This window comes from Genypterus blacodes, unplaced genomic scaffold, assembly GCF_046128005.1.
Source record: "Genypterus blacodes isolate CSIRO-AG114 ecotype Tasmania unplaced genomic scaffold, CSIRO-AGI_Gbla_v1 ptg000099l_1, whole genome shotgun sequence".
Lineage (NCBI taxonomy): Eukaryota > Metazoa > Chordata > Actinopteri > Ophidiiformes > Ophidiidae > Genypterus > Genypterus blacodes.
In genome coordinates this window covers 7030-20000 of record NW_027466903.1, presented here as the reverse complement: position 1 = coordinate 20000, position 12971 = coordinate 7030, and the positions used below count along the sequence as shown (strand labels likewise).

Here is a 12971-nt window from a genome sequence, read left to right as displayed (position 1 = left end):
TATAAGCTCCCTCCATACTGACGCACTCCAACAAGTTCTTTTGGCTTAGGGTTATTCCTGGTGCTCACACATGGCTGCACCTCCACGCTATATGAAGCCGCTATACGTGCCTCCATAACGGTGACTATACACCAAACATCTTCATCACCTTCTCCCACTTATTTGTACGTGTAAACGCTGGATGTGGGAACGTATAAGACAGGATGGATCTTTACGCAGAGGCCCAGTCAACCTTTACTGCACACATAGTTTGTCTTTGTGAGAATATTAGGAATTGTGTGCGTGTATCTGTGTGTGTAACCTTGAAGTGATCACTAATAATCAGATCCTCCATGATTTATGAATCTCCTCACCCGGTTTGCATCGCTTAAAACGCTCTAAAGCTCCTTGTATAGCCGCCCTGTGTTGGTTTATTGGAGGGGGCCTTGCACTCATGACCTTAGTGTTTTCCCAACTGATCGTGGCGCTTGTTGGTTTCGCCTGTTTCAAAGCTGCATTTCGTGAGCGTGGAATTTCTAAAGCCCTTCTCGTGTGTGTATGTGTGTGTGTGTGAGTGTGTGAGTATAGACCACATTTGTCAGACATTTATCATCAAAGATTTGACACCATCCTCCATCTGTGTGTGTGTGTGTGTGTGTCTGGGGTGGGGGAGTGTTTGCTTGCATGTGTGCTCTCCATCTCTCTAAACCTCTACAAACCCTATAAGCGCGCGCGAGTATAACGTTCACAGATCGTGGGTGCGTGGATAAGTCGGTGGGGTCGGATGGAAAGTCACAATTGTAGTGCTGCACGAATTAACTGCGACAAAGCAAAGAGAATGAGGAGGGCACAAAAGCTGCCACACGGCTGTTTATCCTCCATTTATTAAATAGGCTACAGTGCGTAAATCTATCCATCACCTGGGCGACGGTGATGGCGTCATTCATAACATATTTTCACTAATGTATCAGTGGAACGTGCGCGCGAGAAAAGGCTGCATAACCTTAAAGAACACATTAAAAGAGGAAATAGAGAATAACAATCTGCCTGCTTGTTAAATTATTCACCATGCAGCATTAACCGGGTGGATCAAGTGAAATGTTATTACGTGGTGACATTTTATAAAAGCTGCATATTGTCCTGTGTTATTTATTTTATATAAATGCTCATTTACATCCACGGTTTTGCTTTGATAAGCACTTTTTTCTTGCTTGGGGAAGTTACAACAACTCACTTTCTGTCCTATAATGAGCGTGTTTGCGGCTGAGGTGGTGCACATTTGTAATATGTTGCGTCCCACACGGTGCTGCACACACAGGCAGAGGAGCAGCCGCTGCGCCTCTTGATCAGCCTTTGAATCCGGTGACACTATCGCTGACACCAAACAGCCCGTTATCGATCTGTTCATTACACGTTCAAACAACAAATAGCCTCGCGTGCAGGTGAGACGCGCTAAAAAAAAGAGATAGAAGAAGAAGAAGAGGATGATAATGAAGAAGAAGAAGCCCCTCCATGCCCAGCAGCCTATATAATATCACCAGCAGCATCTTGATGTGCAAATCAGTGGCGACAGCTGGAAAACGGTAGAAACGAGCCTCGGTACTCGGTGATAATAGGAGAGAAAAGACGCAGATGTGCGCCAGTTTTTAAATAGAAACTCTTTGACTTGGATGAAAGTTTACGCACGAGGCGCGACGCGGATCATCTCGCCCCGCGTGTATATGTATATGTGTGTGTGAGAGAGTGTGTGTGTATAGTTGTGCAGAAGTATAAAGTACAAACTCTACCTGCCACCTCTGGTTGATGTTTGGTATCCAAAGTCGGAATGCGCTCCTCTGCCCGCCGCCGTCCGCTGCCGCGTCTTCGCCCATAATGTCCCGCTGTCCACTTTCTGTCCCCCTTTTTTTCCCCCTGTCTCGCCCTTGTCTTCCCCGCATGCAGCTCCTCTCTATTAGAGCCTTTCCCCTCGCTCCCATTCGCTGTCCCCCTCTCGCTCTCCTCTCTCTTCTCCCGCGGAGCCCCCTTCCCTTTTCCCCCTCGATCTGCGGAGTTAAATCTTAATGATACACTTACAGCAAAGAAAGAAAGACGAGAGAAAGAAAGAAAGAAAGAAAAAAAAATCTTTGTTCGATTTAATCTTATTGGTTTCACCTTTTTTTCTCCCCCCCAAAGAGCTTTTTGGAGCCGTGGCCGTGGAGTGTCCGGAATGCAGAGACATGGACGGGGACGGGGACGGGGAGAGAGTGCATGCAGCTCTTGTTGAATACTTAAAAACAACCCATCCCTCCTTTGCGCCTTTCAAAGGGGGCCACTCGCATATTTACGCTCCATTATATCTGCTAATATCTTTGTGTAGATAAAGAGGAACAAGGAGACACTCGCCTTTATTTTTATTAAAACACTCATTTAATGCGTGCTTATGAATATTGATCCTGTTTTCCAGCGCGCTTTGACTGGATCTCTTGGAGTCTCGGAGATGATTAACGCTTAGAATCCTGATTATTCTTTTTAAAACACCATGTAGTGAATATGTTGCCACACTTTTGAAGCTACTTTACAATTCCTCCTGTTTATGTGTTTTGCTTTGATGGTCCTTTGCTCCCTGACACAAACTCTCCATCCCAAACATGATTCCCTTATAATAATTAACTCCCAGTTTAAATGACATAATAACAGGAAAAGTTACAGCACATTTAACTGTTTTGCGTCTGTTCTTACTTATTAGCAAGTATTAAAAATGAATGTTGGGGTGACTTGTGCCTGCATGGCGATGAGGCTGTAATTGTACATTGTACGCTAGATGGCAGCGCGATCCAGACATTTCTGAGTTGGAGAGGCAGCGAGTCTGCAGAAAGCCCCGATACAAAAAGCTGGAATCCCCATGCAAATTCACAGCAACTTCACATGATTTTGAATTACTGTCATTATTAAGACATAATGTGACACCAGCTCAGTGATGGTGAAGACTGTAGGACCCTCGGTAATGATTGAATATAGCTGGTATTGAGAGAGAGAGTGTGTGTGTGTGTGTGTGTGTATCAGGGCATCTGGCTCGCCTTCCCTGCTTGTGTAAAGCCGTTGTGTTTTACGCAGCATTTCTATTGACCTTTTCCTCCTTTTATTAGCGCGTTTGCACTCAGATGTTAAGTTTCAATCGGCGAGAATTCAACCATCACACGCGAGGATGTACCGCAATGCGCATGGCAAGAAACAAATAACGTGTGAAAATACACACACGGACACACACATACGCACACACACCGGCTTCGCTGCGATAATGACACCGGTTCATTTATGTAGAATTAAAGATAGCAAACCAACACAAGCCATTCTCAAACTTTGGGGGGATTTGTGTGTTTGAGTCCCTCTGTCGCCTCTGCGCGCGTTTTTGGGGTTTTTTATTTGTCGTGCGTAAAAAGCTTTGTCCCTCCATTTGCCTTTACCCCGCTTTTTCTGCTATTCTATCCAGGGTTTCTTCCTCTTTTTGGTGACAATAGACGGCCCATACTAATCAGGTTTCAAAGTAAATAGCAGCGCGGGGCGAGCTCAATGTAAATTGTGCCTGTCAGAGCCCCCCAGCTCCTCCAGCCGTAAGGTATCAACACTGCAAAAAATATCCACCAGCCGAACGTCATTCAGTCTGGACTAGAGTCTGGAAATCTGACATTTTCCCGCTGAACGAGAGGCGAAATCGCGCACATGAGCGACGCCAATCCACTTGTTTCCACCACAGACCAACTTATCGCTGTAAATATCATTAAAAACGCCCGTAATTCCCCTAAAAATCGCAGAATCGCCAATCGAGTGCTCCATCGTTTCAATTAAAGCATGTCTTATAAATTCCCGAACGCGTAAAGCTGCGAGGGGAAACATTTTAATGCACAGATGAGTGTTATTCTTCATCATTTTCAAGGGTGGAAAAATAACATTTCAAGATTTTTAGACAAGAGCCGGTGACTTGTCGGGGTGGACACTTTTTGCAGTGAATGAACGGAGGGGGACTGTAGCCAATGGAGAGCGAGAGAGGGCTTGGCTATAACCTTAGCCTCCCATTTTCTCTCTCTCCCGATCCCCCCTCTCCTCCTCTCCTCCTCCTCTATGCGGGGCTCTGGCCAGTCAGTCGCCTTTGATTATCAGTCTCCAGCAGCCCCTCTCTTGGCTCCTTGACATGAGCACCATATAAGGCGCAGCGATCTCCATAGAAACGTGTCAGTTTCAATAGTAGTGTCAAAGTTCACTATATACAGACATTCGCGCAGATCCCCCGTTTCGGAAACATTGCTCTGCTGGTCCTCCCGTTTAAGCGCATTCATTTTTGGGTCTCTCCTTCTTCTTGCATATTCTATTAGTTGTTGGTGTTTTTCCTCTTCTTTTTTTGATCTTTTCTTCTTCGTATCTGCGTTCCTCCTGCTGGAGAGAGGTGGTGAAACTATACATGGGCACTCCGATCGGCGACGCGGTTTTTCTTTCGCTGCTGCCGGGCGAGACGAGATGAGGTTTATTTAAGAATATAGATGTAAAAACCTCAGCGCTCCAGTTTTTTCCTCCTTCCCCTCCTGCACAGAGAAGACGGGAGCGTGAAAGCAGCACGGGGAAGAAAAGAGAAAGGAATTTATCTCCGCAGCACTTTGGATCGCGTCTCTCTTTTCCTCCACAGCTCAAGGTTTTGATCCTCGCCTCTGCCTCGTCCATGTGAAGCCGCTCCTGCCTTCATTCTTCCCCCTTTTTGTGGCTATTTTATAACAAACTGCAATTTGTTCCGTCTGGGTCTCGGGTTTTTCCTTCAAGATTAGAGGTTCCTGAATGGCTGGCTGCAATTTACCTTGGAACTGGCCTCCCGATACTTGCTTATCCTGATCGGGTGCCGATTCAATCGCCCTCCTGTATTTTTGAGTGTATCGATCGCGTTCTACTCCCCTTCTTACCCCCGCATGAGCTTGCGTGCTCCGCTGTGACTTTGCACTGCCCCCCGACTCAACCAGATCTCCTTTTTCCCTCCTCTTCGCTCCATAAACACCGGCGATCATTTCGCTTTACAGCACTTTCCGGGGCCGAGATATGGCAATGGTAGTTAGCGTGTGGCGAGATCCGCAGGAAGACGTGGCCGGAGGACCTCCGAGCGGCCCCAACCCAGCAGCGCAGCCGGCGAGGGAGCAGCAGCAGGCGGCGTCGGCGGCGCCGCACACTCCGCAGACCCCCAGTCAGCCGGGACCCCCGTCCACGCCGGGGACGGCCGGGGAAAAGGGGAGTCAGAATTCCGGACAGAGTCAGCAGCATATTGAATGTGTTGTTTGCGGAGACAAATCGAGCGGCAAACACTACGGTCAGTTCACCTGCGAGGGATGCAAAAGTTTCTTCAAGAGGAGTGTACGGAGGAACTTAACATACTCATGTCGTGCCAATAGGAACTGTCCCATTGACCAGCACCACCGAAACCAGTGCCAATACTGCCGGCTGAAGAAATGCTTAAAAGTGGGAATGCGACGGGAAGGTGAATATAATTTTATATGGCCAAACTCTTTATTCTATAGGCACCATCACAGTTAGCAGAGGAGCGGGCTGCCATGTTGCATTAAGGTCACAAGGCTGCACGGCGGCGGTGGCTGCGCTCCTCCAGACGGGGTTTCAGGGATGTTTGCATGATCTGTTAGGGGGCTTTTCTCCCCGTATGTGTGTGTGTGTGTGTGTGTGTGAGACATAGAGGGCTAAAGGGGGCCAGTGTAACCACAGGCAGCCCCACGCGTTTGTTTGTGTGTGTGTATGTGTGTGTGTGTGTGTGTGTGTGTACAGCTCGTCCGAACAAAGCGGATCGCCTATTTGACCTTTTTTTAATTCGAATAACGCGAATAAGCGAATGAATCAGGCCCGTTCGCGTGTATAGATCAGACGCGTGATTGTGTACGTGTGTGTGTACGCGCACAAGGCTAATAGTCTCGTCCATTAGTATATGCAGCTTATACCAATTTATAATAGTACAGCGCGGTGTGAGCTGTGTGTGTACATGTGAAATGAACACATTAGAAGCCCACGACTCTCTCTTCCTCTCTCTTCCCCTCCCTCTCTCTCTGTAGCTCCATATGCTGACTAGACAGCTCACACACACACTGAATAATGCCGCTGAAGTTGTTCGAGGCTCATTGTTTTTGCCTGCTGCATTACAGGCCGTAACTTTCTCTTTCCCCTTGTCAAGCGTTTTATCCCAAAATTATGCAAATGTCCCTCGTTTTAAATCTCTCACTATTTACAGCACACACACGCACACGCTACTTCTACACACGCACACACCAACACAACGCACGCTGAGTTGTGATTAATATTTTATTTATTTATTAGCAGCTTCCAGGGGCTGAATATGTCTTATTTCTCGCTGACGCTTTGTTGTGCGTAAAATGTGTAAATATGACGCTGTTTGTCCGCAATTGTAGTCCCATCTGTAGTATGTTTCACCGTGATACATGAATAATACAGCAACAAAATCGCGTTTAAAAATAACGGTCAAGTAATATAAGTGGGGTGCGTGCAGTTTGTACAATTACACCCTGAACTGAAATCATCATAGTAGTGTGTAATTTGGTAAATTTGGGGTGTTTGATGGGTGTGTAAATTAAATATATAGAAGGATTTGATAGTTTTTAAAATTTTAATATGCTGACCGTAGTGCTAAATCCAAAGGCAGAGTGGAGGAAGAGGACACAGCTCATGTGTTAGGATGGGATGTTTACCTTATCGTGTCGTGAGGATAATTTGGAATATACAGGCCTGCGAACACACACACACACGGGTCGGTGTGTGTTGATTTCCCCCTACAGTGGGACACGGTTTCCTAACACATATATATATATATATATATAGCGAACGATGTTCATCAGTTCTGGATGCACATTTCCTCTTTTTCTCTCTTTTTTTGTCAGCGGTTCAGCGAGGACGAATGCCCCCAACCCAGCCCAACCCTGGCCAGTACGCTCTGACGAACGGGGACCCTCTGAACGGCCACTGCTATCTGTCCGGATACATCTCGTTATTGCTGCGGGCCGAGCCTTACCCGACGTCCCGGTACGGGAGCCAGTGCATGCAGCCCAACAATATCATGGGCATCGAGAACATCTGCGAGCTGGCTGCTCGCTTGCTCTTCAGCGCCGTGGAGTGGGCGAGAAACATCCCTTTCTTTCCCGACCTGCAGATCACCGACCAGGTGTCCCTGCTCAGGCTGACGTGGAGCGAGTTGTTTGTGCTTAACGCGGCCCAGTGCTCCATGCCACTGCATGTGGCCCCTCTGCTCGCCGCGGCGGGCCTCCACGCCTCCCCGATGTCCGCGGACCGTGTTGTGGCTTTCATGGATCACATCCGGATCTTCCAGGAACAAGTGGAGAAGCTTAAGACGCTGCATGTAGACTCGGCAGAGTACAGCTGCCTTAAGGCCATCGTGCTTTTTACATCAGGTGGGTGTCCAACACAGCATAGACACACGTCCTTAACCACACGGGGCCTCCGGGGGCGATGCTCGCAGGGCGACGCGCTGTGGTGCCGAAATATGGCTGTCAAACGCAGGCTAGTCACAAATCTGAGTTTACGAGATGTTTGTGTTGCCAGTGGAATGGCTGTTTTGTCAGCAGCTTGCTCCATATCCACTTACATGCATTCCCATGTCAGTTGTAGCCACAGCATAAGACATGTAAACAATTCCAGATTGAGAGAGCGCATCAAGTTTTCCCAGTGTAACACCAGCTTGATGCTTTAACGCGCTGGGATAACTGGGATTCTCATATATCTTAATAGTTCACGATTGCTGAGTTGGAGCTATTTAAATGCGTTTGAGCTGAGATTGCAGACAAATTTGCCTCCGTGAAATTTGAAACAGGTGTCAAATAATTGAGCGTAAAGATAAAATAGTCTATCACTCGGTGATATGTGACAGCTGATGCGTTTATGAGGGGCGGCGCGTGCTTTTATCCCTGTTTTGCGCGCACAAACATGTGTCTTGAGGGACAGGAAATAATCCTTAGCAGACTGAGATCAAACTGATGGAAGTTGACTCATATGTCAGTTCATCGCTTCTGTAGGAATCAGAGCGGCGCTGATCTATAGATTGTTTGGAGGCAGATCTTACTTGTTCCTATTCATCCCCCCGGTTAGACTGAGGATGGTTAGTCTTGTCGCACACGCTTTGAAAAGTCACCAGCGGACATTTTCCCTAATTTTCCCTAAAATCGTACGTATATAGACGTCTGTCCAGGGCAGGGTGGTCCTATAGGCCCCCTGTGCTCTGCTGAAGGGTCGAGTGTGTCCGCTTGGTGCCATCAGGCCTGCTGATGGTGGCGAAGCCTAAACTGACCTACAGGCCCCAAAATACTTTAGGAACTTCTGTCACTTAAGTTTTTACCTCAATGCCTTCTATTGGGCCCATTGCAAAATTATCTAACAAGTTTGTAAATATTCTATAATTGGACAAGTTCACCATTAAATATTTAATTTGAGCCTGATTTTAAGATTGTAATTTATATCAAAATAATACTTGCATTCAAACGTGATAGAAAGCGTCCCAGCCCCATCCTGCAGGGAGAGTGACTACACTTGTCACATAGCCTGCTTTAATAATTATTGTTTATTATTTCATTATTATTTCCTGTCAGTGGGGAGCTATAAATTATCTTTATATTATATTATATTATATTATATTATATTATATTATATTATATTATATTATATTATATTATATTATAATATAATTGTTTAACTATCTCATATCAAAATTATAATATCACACAGTGTGTATGGAATAATATTTTGCACTGTAGTGGCTCTATATTCTAAGTTAGAGTGTGGAGCAAACTTGCATGTGAGCTTATTAAACCTGCTCAGCTTCACTTTTCTCTTTGTCACCAGCAGCTTTTCTTCCTCTTAGAGAACTTTCTTCTACTTTCAGCTATTTCTACTCTCGGCAGCGATAATCACTACATTTCAAACGTGAGCTAGTTGGACGCAGCACACTTTTTTTAAAAAGACACACTGAGCGCGTAATGTAAATAAATACGTGTTTAATTACCACATTTCAGCAATGTGGCAGCTTGTTTTGGCGTTTTTAGCTTCAAATTTTTTTTAAACGTAACAATGTTTATTCCCAACAGTATTTTCCTTATTATTCCTGCAATTCATCTCGTATTATCAGACGAATCCTCAGACACACACACACACACACACACACACACACACACACACACTGGTGCCCTGCGTGTTTTCCAGCAGATGATTTAGTAAAGTTGATCTCCCTACACTTGGTCTTGGCTATAACAAGTCCTATGGCACTTTGCCCAAACCAGCGTGGACTGTTTGCCTTTTCAAACCATGAGCCCTGTCAGTATTTAGGTGCGTAAATAATGGTGACCAGGTTCAAGTATTTTACTGCAGTTTCGGCTCGGTTGCCTTCCACACATTAACTCCCGTGACCATGTGTGCACGCTGGAAGTGTGTGTGAGCTTTACTAAACAGCAAAAGTCGTATTCTATTGCGAATCTGGAAGCTATCTGCGCCCACGTTGAGGGTGGTTGAGGTTACAGGGCTGCACACAGGCCTTATATGGGGGGGGGGCAGCTATGGGCGCAAACGCTCCAACAAGCCCCCCCCCTGAGCACACACACACACACGCAGAATACTCGCTTTTGCAGATATTTTGAAATGAAATGACCATCGCCCTTATTGATTTGCTTTATGTTTTTTGAGAAGGGGGGGGGGGACTTCAGCATTAATCCACTTGGGATTTGCGTGCACAGGAGAGGGGGGGCGGGGGGGTGTGTGCTCTGCGTGGCCGGCGCTATAAGGTCACAGTAAATCACCCCTAGATCTCTGCGTTGACCCCCTCCCGGGTTCACAAGGTTATTGTGTCTGGGTCATAGTGAGTTATAGCACTGAGAAATCACAAATATACGCTTAAAAGCATCTACACGTACACACACACTGCCCGGGGTTCGAACGTATCAGTGCGTAGAAACCGAAGCTGTCTTTGTGAGAGCTTGTGTGTGTGCGAGTAGTTCCCCACAATGGCACCGCTTAATACAGACATGGTTGAGGGACAGACACCATGTGGGGACCATATATGCCAGCGGCTATGCTGCTGCGTTTACGGCGCTTTATATGCAGTATGACACGCATGCTTGGCTTGTGAGGAACAGTTTTCTCGATAACAGGCGTGAAAATACAGCAACAAACCTATAGAGCCTTTGTCTATAATGGAGCCTATACGTTTCCCTTTCATCGACTCCTTTTTCTTGACGTTTTCTGTCGTTTTCTGCGTCACTGTCGTCTCATAAACGTGATTGCTTCCAGCGGCGCGGTGTCCTATAGGCTCAATCTGAGGAGGGGGGGGGGGGGCGAACAGGCCAGAGAGGGTCTATGGAGAGAAGCGGCGGCGGAATGACTTAACAGCTTACTGCGGGAGTAATTAGGTCACATTACATCCAGCGTCATTTCAGATTCATCAGTGTCGTTTACGTTTTCCTTACACTTGAATCCCACGGGGCGCAGGCTTCAAGAGTGACGGCCTGCAGCCTACCTTTCGCCCTTGCCCCCTTCGACTCATCCATTATGATCGCTGCCTCCTTCGCCCTAAAGCGCTCTTCTTCCTCATCTTTAGCTCCATATTCTTGTCGTGCGTGCGTGCGTGTGTGTGTGTGTGTGTGTGTGTGTGTGTGTGTGTGTGTGTGTGTGTGTGTGTGTGTGTGTGTGCAGGCATAGATTCCCCTTGCCCTTGTTTATTCTATATGACAGCCCCCCCTCGCTCAGTGTGATCTAGCGTGTTTGTTCATTGCACTTTGTCAATAGCACGTAAAGGTTGATGTCGAGTGATAACCATGGGACCTCTATTGCGCGTGGAAAGGTGCGCACTTGCTCTGAGCTTGACCATGTACTTCTAAACTACTAAAGATCCAGCAAAATTACCAAATAAATGACACCATCGGGTAGATTCCGGACGAGAAAATAACACACTTTTTATCACGAATGAATATAAATGTTTAATGAACGTTTTGTGTGGAATTTTCACAAGATCTGACCAGATGTGTGTCTGTTTCTATCTGTGTCTCCCCATGCAAACTCCAGACGCTTGCGGCCTGTCGGACGCTGCGCACATCGAGAGCTTACAGGAGAAGTCCCAGTGCGCCCTGGAGGAGTACGTGAGGAGCCAGTACCCCAACCAGCCAAGCCGCTTTGGGAAGCTCCTGCTGCGGCTGCCCTCGCTGCGCACCGTCTCCTCATCGGTGATCGAGCAGCTGTTCTTCGTCCGCTTGGTAGGTAAAACTCCTATTGAAACCCTCATCAGGGATATGCTATTATCCGGGAGCAGCTTCAACTGGCCTTACATGTCCATCCAATGATCCTTATGCGAGAGTGGGAAAAAAAGAAAGGAAAAAGAAGGAAAAAGGACCAAAATTCAGCAACCGCACCCCCACGTCCTCCTCCAAGAAGACTATATATATAGGACCTTTTCTGAGACACTTGGAAGACGTTACTTTTTTTTTGTCTGTCTTCTGGGACTGAGATGGAATACATTATGTACAGAAAAATATCGGAACTGGACTTTACGCCTGTGTAAATCCACCCTCATCTTCAAGAACAATACTCTTCATTTTGTAAAATACTAGTCTTTATTTTCCTTTTTTTTTTTTGTAAAAAAAAAAAACCACACAAATAAAATGAAAACATCATATGCGCAGTAAGAAAAAAGAATCAAGACTTAGCGGGAAAATAATGTTTCCAAGCAATTATAAGAATTGTCCTGTGTCTATGTACCTCTCTGTTTTGTATTTTTTCTGGTTCTAAACCAGGGTTTCTGTGATTCTATACTAATAATTTTTGATATAACCTTTTGCTTCTTATAATGAGTGCGATATATGTTGTCGAAGCTATGTTCTCCAAGAATTAAAATTGAAGTGAGAATTTAAAAACAGAAAAATAAAGAAATTTAGACAAATAAGAAACAGTCTAATCGCATATGACAATATCACCACTGATGGTTGAACTTTTCCCCAATTGATACTATGGACCTGCAACAGCAGCAAACTGACCTCCAGGACATTTTTACTGAGAGGACGTCTGGGGGGGCGCCCCCCCCTCCCCCCCTCCCCTACCCCCCATGAGTGCGTGTGGAGTCGATCATCAGTCAAAGAGGAGAGACATGAAAATCAAAAGCACTTTTAATATATCATTTCAAATACATTTTGTTTGTTTCGTCTTGGAAAAATTTTCATTGTTTCTTGAATTTTATTGGTTGTTGCCTTCAATTTGCTTACTCCATGATGCAGCTTTTTGCAGAAGGGTCGGTTGATGAAGTTGTGTGATGGTGACTGTACTATTAAAAAAACAAATAGGCAACGATGTCTCATTCTCAAGCATCTTCCTCGGGCTTCATTCTGTATGATTAGAGGGGAAATGATCCACATGCACCACAGTGGCACCTCACACCGCCAAATACTCAAACCTATGAGGCTGAATAGAGAGAAATGGGGGTGATACACAGCTGCAATTACGCCAGGAGTGCATATCTTACATTACTACAAAGCCACTGACATAACTGACCGTGCCAAACACAAAGGAGGAGGCTGCGTACGTGAGCAGCGAGCTCCCTGCCAGCCTGGGAGCGCTCTCATGGTTCAGATGTATCCCAGACAGTGAGGCATCATGCAGCTCATGCATGCACCGGGCCTGGTGTGGCTCAACCGAGGTGCTGCTCCACAAACCACACACACTATATTCTCATCTGACACCCTCCCCTTCAAAAACATCAAAACTCTGCCTTGATAGTGCGTGATGCCTTCGATATTGACGTGGGCGTCATTTTGGCAAAAGGGTCGAGCCCCGCTGCAAAGCTGCTGTGATATGCGTGATCAATCTGGAAAATGTATTTTACAGCATGTAAGCCAGTCGATAGGAACACCGAGTGTGATGCATTGTGTGGGAATAAGAGGGAGGGAGAGAAAGAGAGGGAGAGAGAGAGAGACAAA

The 12971-nt window shown here is 46.2% G+C and overlaps 1 protein-coding gene and 1 long non-coding RNA gene across 3 annotated transcripts in view; one reads left to right on the top strand and one right to left on the bottom strand.

Moving 5' to 3' along the window:
• The window catches only part of LOC143008174 (uncharacterized), a 6806-nt gene extending 4572 nt beyond the window's left edge, over positions 1-2234 (bottom strand). Inside the window, exon 1 of the long non-coding RNA XR_012964561.1 lies at positions 1767-2234. This is a non-coding gene — a long non-coding RNA (uncharacterized LOC143008174). The remainder of the gene's footprint in view (positions 1-1766) is intronic.
• Positions 2235-4106: 1872 nt separating this feature from the next.
• Positions 4107-12347, top strand: nr2f1a (nuclear receptor subfamily 2, group F, member 1a). 2 transcript variants are annotated; one of them, XM_076159808.1, is made up of 4 exons: positions 5156-5302; positions 5385-5470; positions 6891-7418; positions 11071-12347. In XM_076159808.1, the coding sequence occupies exons 1-4, from the start codon at positions 5262-5264 to the stop codon at positions 11343-11345; spliced, it is 930 nt and encodes a 309-aa protein (XP_076015923.1). In that variant the 5' UTR covers positions 5156-5261; the 3' UTR covers positions 11346-12347. The 2 variants fall into 2 exon arrangements, with proteins under 2 accessions (XP_076015922.1, XP_076015923.1); XM_076159807.1 differs by having other exon boundaries at positions 4107-5470.
• Positions 12348-12971: the final 624 nt, after the last annotated feature.

Bases quoted from the DNA above. Each gene is read 5' to 3' on its own strand.
- nr2f1a (XM_076159807.1), top strand. From the start codon at position 5,038: ATGGCAATGGTAGTTAGCGTGTGGCGAGATCCGCAGGAAGACGTGGCC. The intron at 5,471-6,890 runs GTGAATATAATT...TTTTTTTGTCAG, and splicing joins AGTGGGAATGCGACGGGAAG to CGGTTCAGCGAGGACGAATG. The intron at 7,419-11,070 runs GTGGGTGTCCAA...TGCAAACTCCAG, and splicing joins CATCGTGCTTTTTACATCAG to ACGCTTGCGGCCTGTCGGAC.